The following is a 14,394-nucleotide window of genomic DNA, read 5'->3' on the forward strand; positions in this document are numbered from 1 at the left end:
GGATTGCAGGATTTTGCTGTTGGATGGCACTGGAGAGGATATGCTTTTGCAAGAAAAGCATGATTGCTGTTCACCCCCAAGGGTAGATTCAACCCAAGACAAAATACTCATTCAATTGTAGTGCTCCTTCAGCTGAAATTTAAAAAATATTTCATTGACCTTCAAGAAAATGTTAAGAAAAGAGCAAAACGTGAGGCAACATGGCAGCTTCAGAACAAGGACTTTATTCTCTCCAGTATTAATCAAAAAAAGTAACACTCAAATGAAGAATTGAGCTCAATTTCTTCAGCAAGAGTTTCATATCCAATTTTGGACTTGCTTCCCATTCACTACTTTTAAAGTAGAAATCAAATTCAGTAGCCCTACACCAAAGTTAGAGTATGAATCACTGAAAGAATATGAGTAAGTTAATACGAACACCTATATTACTTGAAATATCTCTTGCCTTTGAGTGCCGACATTTCTAGTTAGTCTGTGAGGAACTTTAATGGCATTTACTTTTAGAAAGTGCTGATAGCCTTTCCTTTGAAATACCAGACCTCTTAAAAGTAATTCAGGTGGGCCTTTAAAAAAATCTGTTCTTTACTTAAAAGTTCTTTTGAACCTAAAATTCATTCTCCCATCTCTATGATTATAGGGGAAGATTTCCTTTGGCCTCAAGTCTAGGTTTTTATTTGCAAAAGTTTTTCAGATGAGGATTTAACAAATATATAGATATACTCCCAGGTTTTGCTTAATAAAGGAACAATTTAATTCATTTTCAGCTCAATTTGTTTTGGTTTAGTTTTGTTTTCTCTGGAAAAAGACTAACAGGTATTAATAAAGCTGAAACTTGAGAGCTAGAAACATTTCCCAGCTCTGCTCACCTGTTCTGCAACAGTTCCTGAGGGCAGATATTTAACATGAGTCTATTATTGAGTGAACTGGCATATAAATTACAGGGAATAAAGCTTATCATTGAGAAGATATGAGAATCAAAACAGAAACAACATTACCAGAATATGCTAAATCAATAATCACTCACTCAGTACTGAAAATCAAATGAATGAAAATCCTGTAATTAAGTATTATAGAGCCAAATGATTAACTAAAAATGGATTTGTTACAAAGGGTATCACTACTACAATATGATTAACAGTTAAAAAGATTTTTAAAGTCATTTTTCCTTCCTTTCAGTCTAGAAGTAGTTCATATTCTTGCTGGTTAAAAATGAATAAAGAAATCCATCAAAAAATTTCAAGCTTTTTGTTTGAATATTTTTCTAATATATGTATTCACTGATGTTTGGGCTTTTTATGTAATTGTTAGGTTATTTTTAATTGTTATTGCAATACATAAGACATACTGTGGCTTCTGGAGGTCCATTAAAGATTTTTTTTTCTATTCTGTCATTTTAATTGCCACACTAGCCACTCACCATGGCTGGTACATATATCAGATCACAAACTTACCATTAAAGGAATGAGATTTTTTTTAATACAAATTTCTCCTTTTTTTCTAACAATGATAAAATATTACATTCCCTGAAAATCTGAGCTGTAAAACAAGGCTATTATGGATAGGGAGACAAAAATGTTCCCAGTTTCATCTGCATTAGCAGTTCCAGATTGGATAACACTTATTGAACTTGACTGAAAGTCTGCAACCTGCTTAAATTTGCACAGTGAAATCTCAGCACAACTCAAGTCATACAAATGCTACAAAGAAAACATTATCAATTATATGACTGTATGGTGACTGAGAAAGTATGATAAGGGGTTTTTTTAGACATTACAATAGTCTGGAATAGTCAGGAATCACAGAACAAGGTTATTTGGACTAGAATGAACTCACAATACTAAACATCCCCAAATTAATGTTTCCCTTTAAAATTCAGTACAGAGAAAGGACATAATTACCTCTATTACTTTTCAATTTACTTCTATCATTCAGTAGAAGTGGAATATGGATATTTCACCTGACTTTCAGAAAATACAGAGTTAAGTAATTCTACCCTTCAGTTAACAGTTGCTATATCCATTCTCAAGTCTTTCTGTGCTGTATGCTGTTGCTGTGTGCATGTTATTCAACACAGCTGAACAATAACGGAGCTGTATTTCTTTCCTGTTGTGGAAATACAAGAATGCCCCCTACTGATGAAATAATCATTGTTTTTAGCCAAAGCTTCTGTTATTGCTAAATTCAGAAGGGAAATCACAAGGAGACCCCATGGAGCAACAAAAAAAAAGAATATTGTATTTTTTTCAGCTAAATCAATATTCAATCAAAAATCAGAGATGGAACTTTAACTGTTTGATTTCACTTTGGAAACAATAGACTTTTCACTCTGGCTTCTCAGTCCTTCTACTGCTACCTAGTAAAAATAGCATTTAATCAAATAGCTGTAAGTTACGTCTCATTAACAGCAAATGTTGAGTCAACATTTTGTTACAAAGTAAATCATTCAGTGGAAAAAAAAATGCAGTCCATCAAATTCACAAGTAAAGTAATCTTGAGGAAAACTATTCTCTTTCACACAGTAATCCAATATATACATATGAGGAAGATACAAAGAAGAACTGGGGACAGAAGATGGTAAATTAAGTGCTAAGTTTGGAAGCATCCCATCAAGCTTGTGTGCTGAACTTATGCACCAAAGGCATTATGAATCTTTCCTTAAACTCTGACAAGTGAGAAGGATGCTTGAAAACTGAGCTGCCATAGAAGTGCATATCTTTTCTTCTGTTTAATATAAAGGTTGCCTTAGGCAAGCTGGTCCTTCAATAAATTGTCTGCAGTCAAGTGACAGGAATAGAGAGCTTGTGTTTAACATGACCAACTATCTTATTTCAAAACGCATCACATTCATCACATTTATAGTTAAAAATGCAAGGCATTCTTGAATGCTGAATGAAAAAAAAATAAATAAAAATTAGGCTACCTGTAATTTCAGGCTAATGTTAAGAATGTGAACAAACTCTATATATTAAAATTAAAAAATAATAATAATAAAAGGAAAAGGAAAAGGAGAATAAATTTATTTTATTTTATTTTGATTTATTTTTTTGTCAGAAATTCAAAGAGCTGTTGCAACTCTCATATCAGGAAAATAGATTGAAGCAATACAACATATCATCCTGTTTGTACAAAGCACTACAGAATATTCAAGGCATTCACATTTTCTTCACTTCCTTACCAGTAGAACAAGCCTATAATTAATAAAGTGATAATTTGTACTTGGGAAGAATAAAATACTGTGTTCCATTGCACAACTAACAACTCAGTGGAGAATAATGACTTATAAGCTTATTTCTACAGTCACTCAAGATAAAGAATCGGCAGAATAAATTATTCTAGCTCATGAGTTGTATGTAAGAAGCACTCTGGGTCTTGACAGTATTTCTTCAACATATAAAGAAAAATTGTATAAGGACACAGTCATCTTATTGCCTTCACTTAATATTTTCTAACTAATTAGGTGACTGACAGAATGAAATCCCTTCTGTAGAAGCTTCTTGCATAAGATTTAACAGTGGAAGAGAGGAAGAAAAGCACATTTTGTTTTTCTTACTCCTTCCCTAATTTTCACCTGACAGGGAATGATTCGTTCCATGCCTCTTGGGATAGCAGAATACTACCTGAACATCTCATGTGCCCTCTGTATTAGAAATGCACACTTTGTATTTTGAAAGAGTGATGTTGAAATTCAGGACTTGCTTTCCTCTTTAAGAGCAAATCTATCTGTCAAAATTATTTCATTACTACACACATAATTACTTCTAGATAAATTCTATAGTCATTTTGTGGATTCTTTTGTTTTATTTTTAATAATTGGACTTATGGTTATCAAAAGTATGGCTAGACATGAGACGAATACACATAACTATCTTGTATAATCATATTTCTGTAAAAAGTGCTGCATTTCCACACACTGGAGAGTCAGGTTATTGTGCTGGCACAATTCTGTCATCCAAACAGAACAGTCATACACTCCAATACACAACTTCTCATCTATTTAAATCATCTTTTAATAATGAATAACATCTACTACCCTACAGACAGGTAAAATGCTTCTCTCCTAAACCTTAAGCTGTATGCTGGAAAAGGACAACAGACTTTGGGACATTTCCATAAAAAGTACAGCTTTCTTCCTTGTAGATTCTTTGGCAGAAGTTGATGAAACTGACTGGAGAGTTCCTTCAAACTTTATTCTTACAATCGAAGAAAAACAAGAACTACTTTCATACAAGTGTTTTTTTAATTGGCAAATAAATATTTCATATATTACTAAATTTTGATTTCCTTACCTTTTCCTAGTTTCTTATTGTTTTTCTTCAGTGGAGAAAAGAAAGAGTAGAGAGCCTGTTTTCTTTCTGCCTTTTTTTTTTTTTTTTTCCAACTGAGAGAAGGAATAACTCATAAAAAACACATTACAGCATAGAAAACTTTAGAGTATTTTCATTCCAAGTAGATTTTTTCCCCCACCCATTCTGGTAACTGGTTAAACAGAGGGAGAACTGGAAATTAGTTTTATTTTGTTTCAAACCCTGTTTTGTTTCTGAGCCCTGGGCTCAGACTTTTTCAGTCCATGCAGAGCTCCACTCAGGACAGCCCTCTGCTTTTCTAATTCTCTCTCTGAAGAAGCAGTAAAAATAGAAGTAATTATCTCTCATCTGATCTGGGCCTTGTTTTATTTTAAATATTTAAATAAATATTTAATTTATTTAATAAAATTAAATAAATTTAATTTTAAATATTTGCTGTGCTGCATTTTAGTCAATCATATCCCATTTCTTTTTCATACTCAAAGAATAAGACCAATAGCCATGACACTGGAACATTGTTCGCACATGTCCAACTACCTGCAAACATTCTTAGGCTGTGTGTTCCTACTCTACTGCCTTTAATATTATTCTCTGAAAATTCTCTGAACTGGAAAAGCTGATAAATGCAACAAGTGGTTGAAAATAGCTTGAAAAAACAATGAGTCAGTAACAAAGTATAAGTACTTTCTGTGACAATATAATCAGGCTACTGATATTGTTTCCAGTCAAAAAAATAAAAATAAAAAAAAGTTTAAAGACATTGTTATTGAAGCTGGAAATATTTATTGTGATACATGAGATTTTGGTTACAATTTTCTCCCTGTTAATGTTATTAAGCTTCATGCTGAAACAACTTTGGAGAGGAACTGCATACCAGCTGAAGCACCAATGAATTAAACACTGATGTTTTAACATGGGTTGACTGGTTTACTTATCACCTGTGTGATTAACTTTGGAAAAGAAAACCAGACAGATCTGTAACAGATAATTATATGCCTGCTTGCATGCAGGGACATGCCTAACGTTTTAAGTTGAGGGCTCAACAGCTACTTTTGTCCTAAAAAAGTGTATATATGAGTGTTTATTTTCCTGTCTATGGAATAAGGACAAAAGCAGACCTAAAAAACACTATATGTCATTATCACTATTTGTAATGTATTTTAAGTCTAATTAAAATCAGGTGATTAATCATCACCTCACTTTTCCTTGGGATTCTTTATACTGCTTTCCATCCTAAAGACAGTGTAAATAAGAAGTGCAAAAGAGATGCTTATTTCAGAAGTCTATCATCCATTCACATTTGTCTTTTATTGGTACTGAGCTTTGACAAAGCAAGTCATCCTACAAATGCTGTGTTTTGTTACCCATATAAGTAAAATATAGATATACCATATATATACCATATAAATAAGGAAGACAAAAAAAAACAACACAGAGATAGCATCATTCTACACTTCCACTGTGATTCAACAGCAAAAGAAATGCTGGCAGATAGCATCAGCTTTGGCTCCAGATCAGGAGACCTGGCAACCAAAAAAAGCTAACAGACTGCATCTGATCTTTATTTTCACAATGTTAGTACAAGTTTGTGCACTAATCTAGGCCTATCATTGATGTAAGAGATTGCTTACATATCAATATAATAAATACCACTCACTAGCAGCATAAAAATTTGCTTTGCTTTCTGTAACATAATATGAAATTTATGACAGAAAACAGACTGTCCAGGAGTGTAAACTGAACCAAGTTCTGCTTTCACAGCAACATGCAAACATGAATCAAATCCACTGGACAGATTTTATTTGTAGTAGCAAAGCAGGTTAAAGAGGACTACATCTGCAAAGAACAGACAACTGTATATCACAAAGGTGCTGCATTAGGCAGAGCCTTAATCAACCTTCGCAAGCCACACTATAACTGTACGAAACATCCTTGCAACTAAACCTTCCCAGTGCAGATTAATAATGATCAAAGAAGTCAAAATCATTCATACACGTTTCCATAATTTCTGTTGGCGCTTTCAAAATTAAATTTTGAAGAGAAATGAATTAAGATCCTACCCAATGACACAAATATGTTGCACCTTGTGGATCTTTGCCATTCTCAAAATCCTACCCATCTGTTAGAGAACTATTCTGGCCATTCAACACGGTAAACTCCACAAGCAGATGGTGCCTGATGATACGTTGTCAAATGCAAATAACCACATTTAAAAAAAAATCACCTAAAAGCAATCATCAACAAATTAGATCATATAAGCCACTTAAAAAACATACCACTTATTCATTTTTGTTGGCAAGACAGAGATAAAAATACTATTTCCAATAACTAAATTTACTAACAAAATTAAAGCACAGAATGGTGTAAACCAACAAACAACACCAACTTAAAAAACCAAAGACCACTCTCGCAAGAAAATATATTGCACACAGAAGAAACTTACTAAGGAAAACAATCAGAATGGGCAATTCTCAGCAATCCTAATGTACTGAGAAAAAAACAATATTAAAGTCTATAATATTATAAAATATATATTCATGTTACTTATGCAGCATGTATCGAGGCATGGTCGAAGTTTGCTTGTGCTACATAGATTGCCCTCACCATTGTTCTGTGTAAGAACTCTAAGACAAGTTCTTTACAATCTCTCTGATCTTATAGCGTAGCTACCACAGTAAATGCACTCGGCAGCTAAAGATGAGTGTTTGTTCTTAGAAAGCACAACTTTTAAGTCATACTGAGGCTTGCTTTGCTCCTTTTCAAGAAAACTTTGCCTTGGACATAGCCCACAGGAACCACAGAAATCACGAGCACAGCTTGCAGCTCAGAAACTTACAAATGCATCACTGAATTCATACACATTACAAAGTCAAAAATGAAATAAAAACATCTCCGCTGCGTGCCCAAAGCACTGAACAAAAGGAAAGAAAGGACTGGGAAACCGCACACTGTTAACTTGCTGTGTCACAGCAATTAAGTCTTTCCGAGGTCTCGTATGTGTATTGCAATGAAAATCAAGCACCCAACAAGTAGAATTTGCTGCTCTGTGCAGCAATAATCATTTAAAGCATGCGTGTCCAACCCTATGGCTTGCCTAATCCATACTGACATATAAAATACACATTACAGTTAGGTTACAGAAGGCAAAAACTGTCGTTATTTTTATATCATTTTTATTAAAACATTCCGGTTGTGTCAGGAGGCTGTGTGTGTCACGCAGTTCCTGCAGCAGCACGAACACGCCTGGTTCCACAGGGGCAGCGATCAGGGAGAAGCCCACCCCTCGTCCTGTGGGTGCAGCAGCACTCAGCAGCACCAGGCCCCGCTCCCCAGAACTGTGCTTCTGCAGCAGGGACAGGCCCTGAGCACGGGCGTTCTCTGCTGCCAGTGCCCCCGCCGCAGAAACAAGATCCCCACGTTGAGCGTGTTCAGACAACACAACATGGCGATGTCAACCACATTCGGGCTGGTGTCCTGCTGCTGCTCCGGCAGGCCTGGCCCTTTGCTGCCCATGAGCGCTGTGCCGGGGTGGAAGAGCAAGGCTGCCCTCGGGTGGCTCCAGGGCTGCAGCCCTGCCCAACGGACAGCTCCACTCGGGCCTCTGGCACGGGGAGCACTGCCAGCAGGTGGAGGGAAGCAATCCTTCCTCCTGCAGCATGGCCAGCACCCGGCCCCTCGGTCTGCCCAGAGCCGACGCCTGCCTGCTTGGGTGCCGAGGGCCGCCACCTTCACACCCCCCCTCCGCCCCCCTGGGCGGTGGCGATTCTGTCACAGTCGGTGCCAGGGAGCGGCCACTGTGACCCACGGGGCTGCGAGCGCAACAAAGGCTGCCAAGCTCTGGCCGTGCGTCAGTGCGACCTGGCAAGGTGCGGAGAGGGCAGGGAGGAAGGGGCTGCCTGAGGCTGACAGCGGGAGGAGGGCTCCCACCCCTCGGGGCCCGGAGCTGTAAACTCACCCTCATCCTGCTTCTCCCTCAGAGTTGTCAGAGGAGCGTGCAGAGGAGTAAGCCCAGCGCTGCCGGAGCAGGAACTCTGCAAGTGCTCGCTGTCGACGTGCGCCATGTGCTCAAGGACGTGGGGGGCTCCCATCTTCAGGGAGCCAGGTGAGAGCCAAGTATCCCTGCCCGCAGCTCCCCGCTGCCAGGCAGAGGAGTGCTGGGGCTCTGCCTGTGGCTGAGCGGGTAGGCGGGGCTGGGCTGGGACTCCCCAGCCACGGCGGGCAGGACCCCTCTGCTCCTTGGCCAGGGGTGACCTGCTTGGGCTTTGGCTGCCTGCTGGGACTGGTGGGCCCGCAGTGCCCCCTTCCCCTGCACAGCCTCCAGCCCTGCCCCGCATCCAGCAGAGCAGGCACAGAGCAGGCCCCTGGGGACAGCCCTCAGGGACAGCTGGCCCTGCACCTTGCTCACTGCGTTTGCTCTCTCCTCTCCAGCGTGCATGCTGTGCGGCCAGACAGATGCCGACCCGGACATCTGTGGGTCCAAGCAGCTGGACTTTGGGATGTGTGCCCATGCGTTCTGTATGGTGAGCTCCCCTGAGGCTCCCTCCTTTCACCTTCCTCCAAGCAACGGTTCCTTCCTTCCTGTCCTCACACAATCCTGCTCTTTTGTCTTGAGCAGGCATTTTCCAACGGCCTTTTCCAGCAGGCCACAATAGTGGGCAGAACTGCAGAGGTGTCCCCTGAAGACGTCCAACGCGTAGTCCGGGAGGCAGAGCGGAAGGTGAGGACCTGACCGGAGCAGGCTGGTTTGTGCCAAGAGAGGCTCCTCAGGCTTAGTCTGGTCCCGAGGAAGCAATCCCGGCCCTTCCAGCCAGCTCCAGTGCCTGCCTCCTGTGTCCTGTGCCTTGCCCAGAGGTGCGGGGCCAGCAGCAAAGGCCCCGAGCCTGCTCCTGATGGCGCTGCTCTGCTCCTTCCAGCACTGCTTCATCTGTGGCGAGACGGGGGCCCCCATCACCTGTGCAGAGGCGGGCTGTGAACACAGTTTCCATCTCCCCTGCGCCCGGGAGGGTGACTGTGTCACCCAGTACTTTGGAGAGTACAGGTAAGGGCTGTCAGGCGTCGCCTGCGAGCCTGCAACCCCTGCTGGCAATACCAGCCAAGGCAGAGAGGAACCCGCCGTGAAACCTCTCTTTAGCCTGCAGAGCCAGAGCCACGGCCTGGGGCTCCCTCTTGTTCCTCTGCCCTCCTCACAGCTCTTCTCACCTTGCCCGTCCCTTCTGTCTTCCCCCAGTTCATTCTGCCAGAAGCACAGCCCTAAGCAGGCTGCGGAGGTGGCTCCAGCGCAGGATACCAACTGCATTATCTGCATGGAGCCAGTGGGGGACAAGAAGTCCTACCACACCCTGGTGTGCCCAGCCTGCAAACACGCCTGGTTCCACCGGGCCTGCATCCAGGTAGGAGCCCTCCCCTCAACCAGCGGGCAAGCTGCAGCGGGCAATCGGCAGCACCCGAGCCTGCTCCCGCTCCCACTGATCGTGTTTCTGCTACAGGGACAGGCCATCCGTGCAGGCGTTAACTGCTTTCAGTGCCCCCTCTGCCGAGATGCGGATGCCTTTCTATCCGACATGCTCGTCATGGGCATCCGAATCCCTCTCAGGTTGGTGTTTCCCTGCTGGCTCTCGAGACATGAGGGCATATGAGCTGCGCCTGCCCAGGGACCGCTCCCGAAGGCCGAGCCCTTTGCTGCCCTCAGCTTCAAGGAGAAGCTGGAAATGGGCTTGGAGTGGAAGAGCGGGGCTGCTCTGGATCAGCCTTAGTCCAGGGGCAGCGGGGGCTCATCACATCTTCTCCATTCTCTGGCAGCGGACCAATGTGGGAGGACGGCAACGCATACGCATCGCTGGGATTGAGACACGGGCGCTGCGATGCCAGCGAGTGCCTTTCCCCACAGGGCAGGGGGCAGGCAGAGGAAGAGGGGTGAGTTACCTCAGCAGCCCTGCGGGGCTACGAATGGGATCTCAGCCTCGTCACAGGCTAGGGGAACAAGCCCTCCTTGGCTTGGCGCACTTTGTCCTCACAGCCCCAACCCGTTTGTTTCCCCAGGCCCTGGGAGCTGCTCCTGTGCAGCTCCTGTGCTGCGGAAGGCACTCACCGGCGCTGCTCCTACCTGAGCAACAACGCAGACGCTTGGGAGTGCAAAGCCTGTGCTGGCATGGGCACCGGTAAGAGGCAAATAGCCAGGTGGGGGCCAGGCAAGGCCTGGCAGCGGGTCCATAGGGCAGCCTGGCCAACGTCTCTCTGGCCCAGGGCGGATTGCAGCCTGGGCTGGAGGCCTGTCCTGCTGACCACCCTGCTTCCCCTTACAGCCTCCAGTGTCATCTCAGAGGTCACCGGCCCCAGCACCGCCAGCCAACGTGGTCTGCTGCCATCCCACGGCTCCACAGCACCCGAGAGCGGCAGCTCCAGCACAGCCAGCCTGGCACCATCAGGGCCGGTTCACAGCTCCCAGGTGCCTGAGAGCGGCAGCCTGTCCAGCCAGCTTGGGACAGGCCATGGGGATGATGACATCTACAATCATCCCCAACGTTGCCGTGGGAGCAGCCGAGCTGCGGCTTCATCGGGTGCTGCTGATAGATGCACCCCAACATCTGCCAGTCAAAGGGCATCGCTGTCCTCAAGGGCTTCCCTGGCAGTTGGCAGCCGCAGGTCCAGACAGGGAGAGCGGACTCGGACACGAAGCCGCTCTCCAATACAATCTCAGGCCCCGGATTCCCACAGCCATCCCCAAAGGTGCTCCAGGAGGAGCCGTGCACCAGCTCCAAGGGCTGAGGGTGGCTCCCAGCTCAACACCAGACGGGGAGCACTGGGGTCTTCAAGGGATTCCACCGCGGCTCATCAGAGAAGCCAGTCCAGGCAGCGTGAGCAGGCCCGGGCAAGAAGCCGCTCCCCTGTGGGCCGTGGGCCTGCAGAATCCCGGGGCCAGCTCCAAAGACACCACAGGAGCCAGTCCAGGCGATGAGGGCCGGCCCAGGTGCAAAGCTGCTCCTGGGCTCGTCAGGCTGAGAACACCCACAGCCGGCCCCAAAGGTTTCTCGTGAGTCGCCGGATGCGAGCCCCGCGTGCTGGCTCTGGTCCTCAGAGGCCAGCACAATAAAACTTAGAGATCTCATAGACATTTGTCAGTGTTGTTCTTCTCTGCCTTTCCCAAGGTGGGATGCAGTCAGGGCCGGAACCACAGGGTAGTCTTCTCCCTAGCACTTATGCCCCTCTACCATCCTTCCCTTTGCGTGGCTCTACGCAGAGCTGGGTTCCAACTCCATTGGGGCTCAACATCTCCTAATGCCCACAGGCCAAGGCCGTGCTAGCACGGGCAGCCCTGTTCTGGGGGTGTTTCTGGCCTTGGGGCAGCCTCTGCGTTCAGAGCGTGCAGGCAGCCTCCCCCACCAGCCATCTGTGGGCTGGGCCAGGACCTGCCTGGGCTCTCCTCCTGCACTGCTGCAGCGCCAGCAGGTCCGAGTAGAGGTTCTGCTTTGGGGATGCTACAGCGCATCAACTGCCTGAACCACTAATTTCTATCCCAAAGTCCTGTAGGCCCCTTGCAGGTACTGGAAGGTCGCTATGAGGTCCCCCCGGGCGCCTTCTCCAGGCTGAGGAGCCCCTACTTTCTCAGCCTCTTCTCATGGGGGAGGTGCTCCAGCCCTCTGATGATCTTTGTGGCCCTCCTCTGGTCCTGCTCCAATGTCCTCCTTGTGTTGGGAGCCCCGGAACTCTATGCACTACTCTCACAAGAGCAGAGGAGAGGGGCAGAATCCTCTACTACTCTATTGCTCCTGTATGAGCAACACCGTTGCTGCCGCTGCTCGTACACACGATGGCCACCTGTTACCTACTTGGTCCAGTTATCTAGAGAAATATCCCACCGGCCTCTTCCAGGACCCAGTGTGTTCTTTTAGCACTTCCGGCACCTTGTGACACCTTTTGTGCACGTGTCATTCAAAAGGCTTTTCCAGACTGGGAAGTGCTAGAGCAGCTTGCAATTGAAGAAAGGCAGTTTGGCATTCTGGGTTCCGTTCCAAAAATTCTCCTTCTCCTTTAACAGCGTAAGCGCACAAAGGTTTCACGATCGGTCCATAATTTGGTATTCATCATCTACACCATCCTGTCATACCTAACCTAAGAAAGCATGCCGTACCTGTTTTGACTTTGCTCTGGTGTTTGACGCATTGCCTCCTTTCTCTCGATCCCCACGCTCCTATGTCCTTGAGTGATGACAAAACAAACATACATCACAGGCTGTGATTTCTTCTTCAGTGAAGAAGAATTGTTTGGGCTGCTTATAATATATGCAACGTAGCTAATGTACGTAACCAACGGATTCTTTTTTTTTTTTTTTTCATTGAAATACCTTCAAATAAGAGAGCAACAAAAAATATAAAAATGGTGGGATACAACAGTGTAGTCGTTGTAAAACTAATGCATCAGTCTGGTTTAATGGAAGTGGTTACAATTCTTAGGGAGGACTCAAGGTGTTGTTAATCAGATCTTTTTGATGAAATTTTACCCTTCCTGTGCTTCCTTCTTGAAAATAGTTCCAAATGTATGTAGTGCCATAAAGCGACGACATGAACAAGGCACGATTGTGAAGCCAGAGACTTTTTCACTGGTGGGATGGGGCTGATGGGAATCTGGTGAAGAGACGCGATCCACTTTTTGAGTTGAATATCTGATGGCAACTCCAAACATTCCATCTGAGAATGCATTTAGGTCAAGCGACATTGGATTCACAAATATTCTGAAAAAAGCAGTCATTTTTTTGGCACTCTTGAAACCCATTCTCAAATTCCTTAATCAAAACGGAAAGCACAGGTGCATATTTTTTGCTGTTCATGGGACTGTGTTTATCCAATGCATCAAAATTCATAAAATGGTTTGCCATAATTTAAGTTAGCACTACACTGCGCCCTCCTCAGGTCCTGGTTGCAGCCCGGCCAGTACTGATCGCACACCAACGTTTGGCTACAGGTGAACAGTTAGTGCTCTGAATGAAAGCTCTCCCAGGCTTTTCTGACTGCCTGCTCTGTGTTTCTATAGCACCTTCCAATATTCTTCAAAATATCCGTTCTTTTTTTCTTCGCTGTCAAAGGGAACACTTATGAACTAATAGCCGTAAGCTGGCATACACAATGGGAGTCCTCTGCAATATTACTGGGCATTTATATTTGCATTTAATTGATAGATTCTAAGCGGAGGATACTTCTTGACAACACTTCAGATCCTACACTCATGACTAAGTACCTTCATGTAAAGCAACTTGACACATGGATTTTTAAACACATCAAATAACTTAGCCTTGCCAGTTCTCTGCTACCCTGTTGGTGACAAGAACTTATGGAACGTTCAAAACAGTGCTAGATGTCATTCAATAATAATAATCTAGAAATTGTCTTAAACTCAAAAAATTAAAATAATTTTTAAAAGTGTCTACACCTAAAGTATTATGAATTATATTTCAGAGAAAAAAAAATATAAAAATAAAAGGAGAAAATAAATGACGTAAGAATGCTGCATCCTCTTTTCTTCCCATAATGATGGCACAAATAGTCATATAGATCCGTGGTGATAGCATTATTCAGAAAGTCCATACACAGTGAATTCCAGTTATCCAAACGCGTCTTTCTAAGAACAGTCGAAAGAGGTGATTCCCGGCAGTAGTAACTTACCGGGAAAAAAAAATAAGTAAAGCCTTTAATCCTTTTAAGACATATATTAGTGTTACTTACGCAGCACATATCTAGGCAAGGTCTACGTTTGCTTGTATTACATAGATTTCCTTGGAACAACATGGTTGACCAGATCTTTCAGCATCCCAAAAACGAGTCATTGACAGAGGCATTGTTCCATTTGACAACAGGACAGGGAATAAGAGAGTCCAGCAGCCGCTTTACACAGCACAAGTCACTGCCAAATGCGTCACATGAGCTATATTGGCATATCTATGCTAATATTCACGTATAGAAATTACAAAAACAGAAATATAAAATTAGTAACAAATAACTTTGCTCATTCAAAGCTTCAGCCCGAACTTTAACAGCTGCTTTCCACTACTGAAATTCAGTATTCCCGGCAAGGCTCTGGGGGAGAAGAAAAATTCTAC

At 44.0% G+C, this 14,394-nt stretch overlaps 1 protein-coding gene across 1 annotated transcript in view; it reads left to right on the top strand.

Annotated features, from left to right (window-relative positions):
• The window catches only part of LOC121109803 (PHD finger protein 7-like), a 29,365-nt gene extending 17,444 nt beyond the window's left edge, over positions 1 to 11,921 (top strand). The window contains exons 3-13 of the mRNA XM_040695817.2: positions 7,504 to 7,908; positions 7,960 to 8,170; positions 8,282 to 8,406; positions 8,733 to 8,824; positions 8,920 to 9,021; positions 9,218 to 9,342; positions 9,532 to 9,694; positions 9,791 to 9,897; positions 10,104 to 10,217; positions 10,344 to 10,462; positions 10,607 to 11,921. Of these exons, the coding sequence (XP_040551751.1) occupies positions 7,504 to 7,908; positions 7,960 to 8,170; positions 8,282 to 8,406; positions 8,733 to 8,824; positions 8,920 to 9,021; positions 9,218 to 9,342; positions 9,532 to 9,694; positions 9,791 to 9,897; positions 10,104 to 10,217; positions 10,344 to 10,462; positions 10,607 to 11,259 (2,216 nt within the window). The 3' untranslated portion in view covers positions 11,260 to 11,921. The remainder of the gene's footprint in view (positions 1 to 7,503; positions 7,909 to 7,959; positions 8,171 to 8,281; positions 8,407 to 8,732; positions 8,825 to 8,919; positions 9,022 to 9,217; positions 9,343 to 9,531; positions 9,695 to 9,790; positions 9,898 to 10,103; positions 10,218 to 10,343; positions 10,463 to 10,606) is intronic.
• Positions 11,922 to 14,394: the final 2,473 nt, after the last annotated feature.

The sequence above is a fragment of the Gallus gallus genome, chromosome 2 (assembly GCF_016699485.2).
Source record: "Gallus gallus isolate bGalGal1 chromosome 2, bGalGal1.mat.broiler.GRCg7b, whole genome shotgun sequence".
NCBI classification, from domain to species: domain Eukaryota; kingdom Metazoa; phylum Chordata; class Aves; order Galliformes; family Phasianidae; genus Gallus; species Gallus gallus.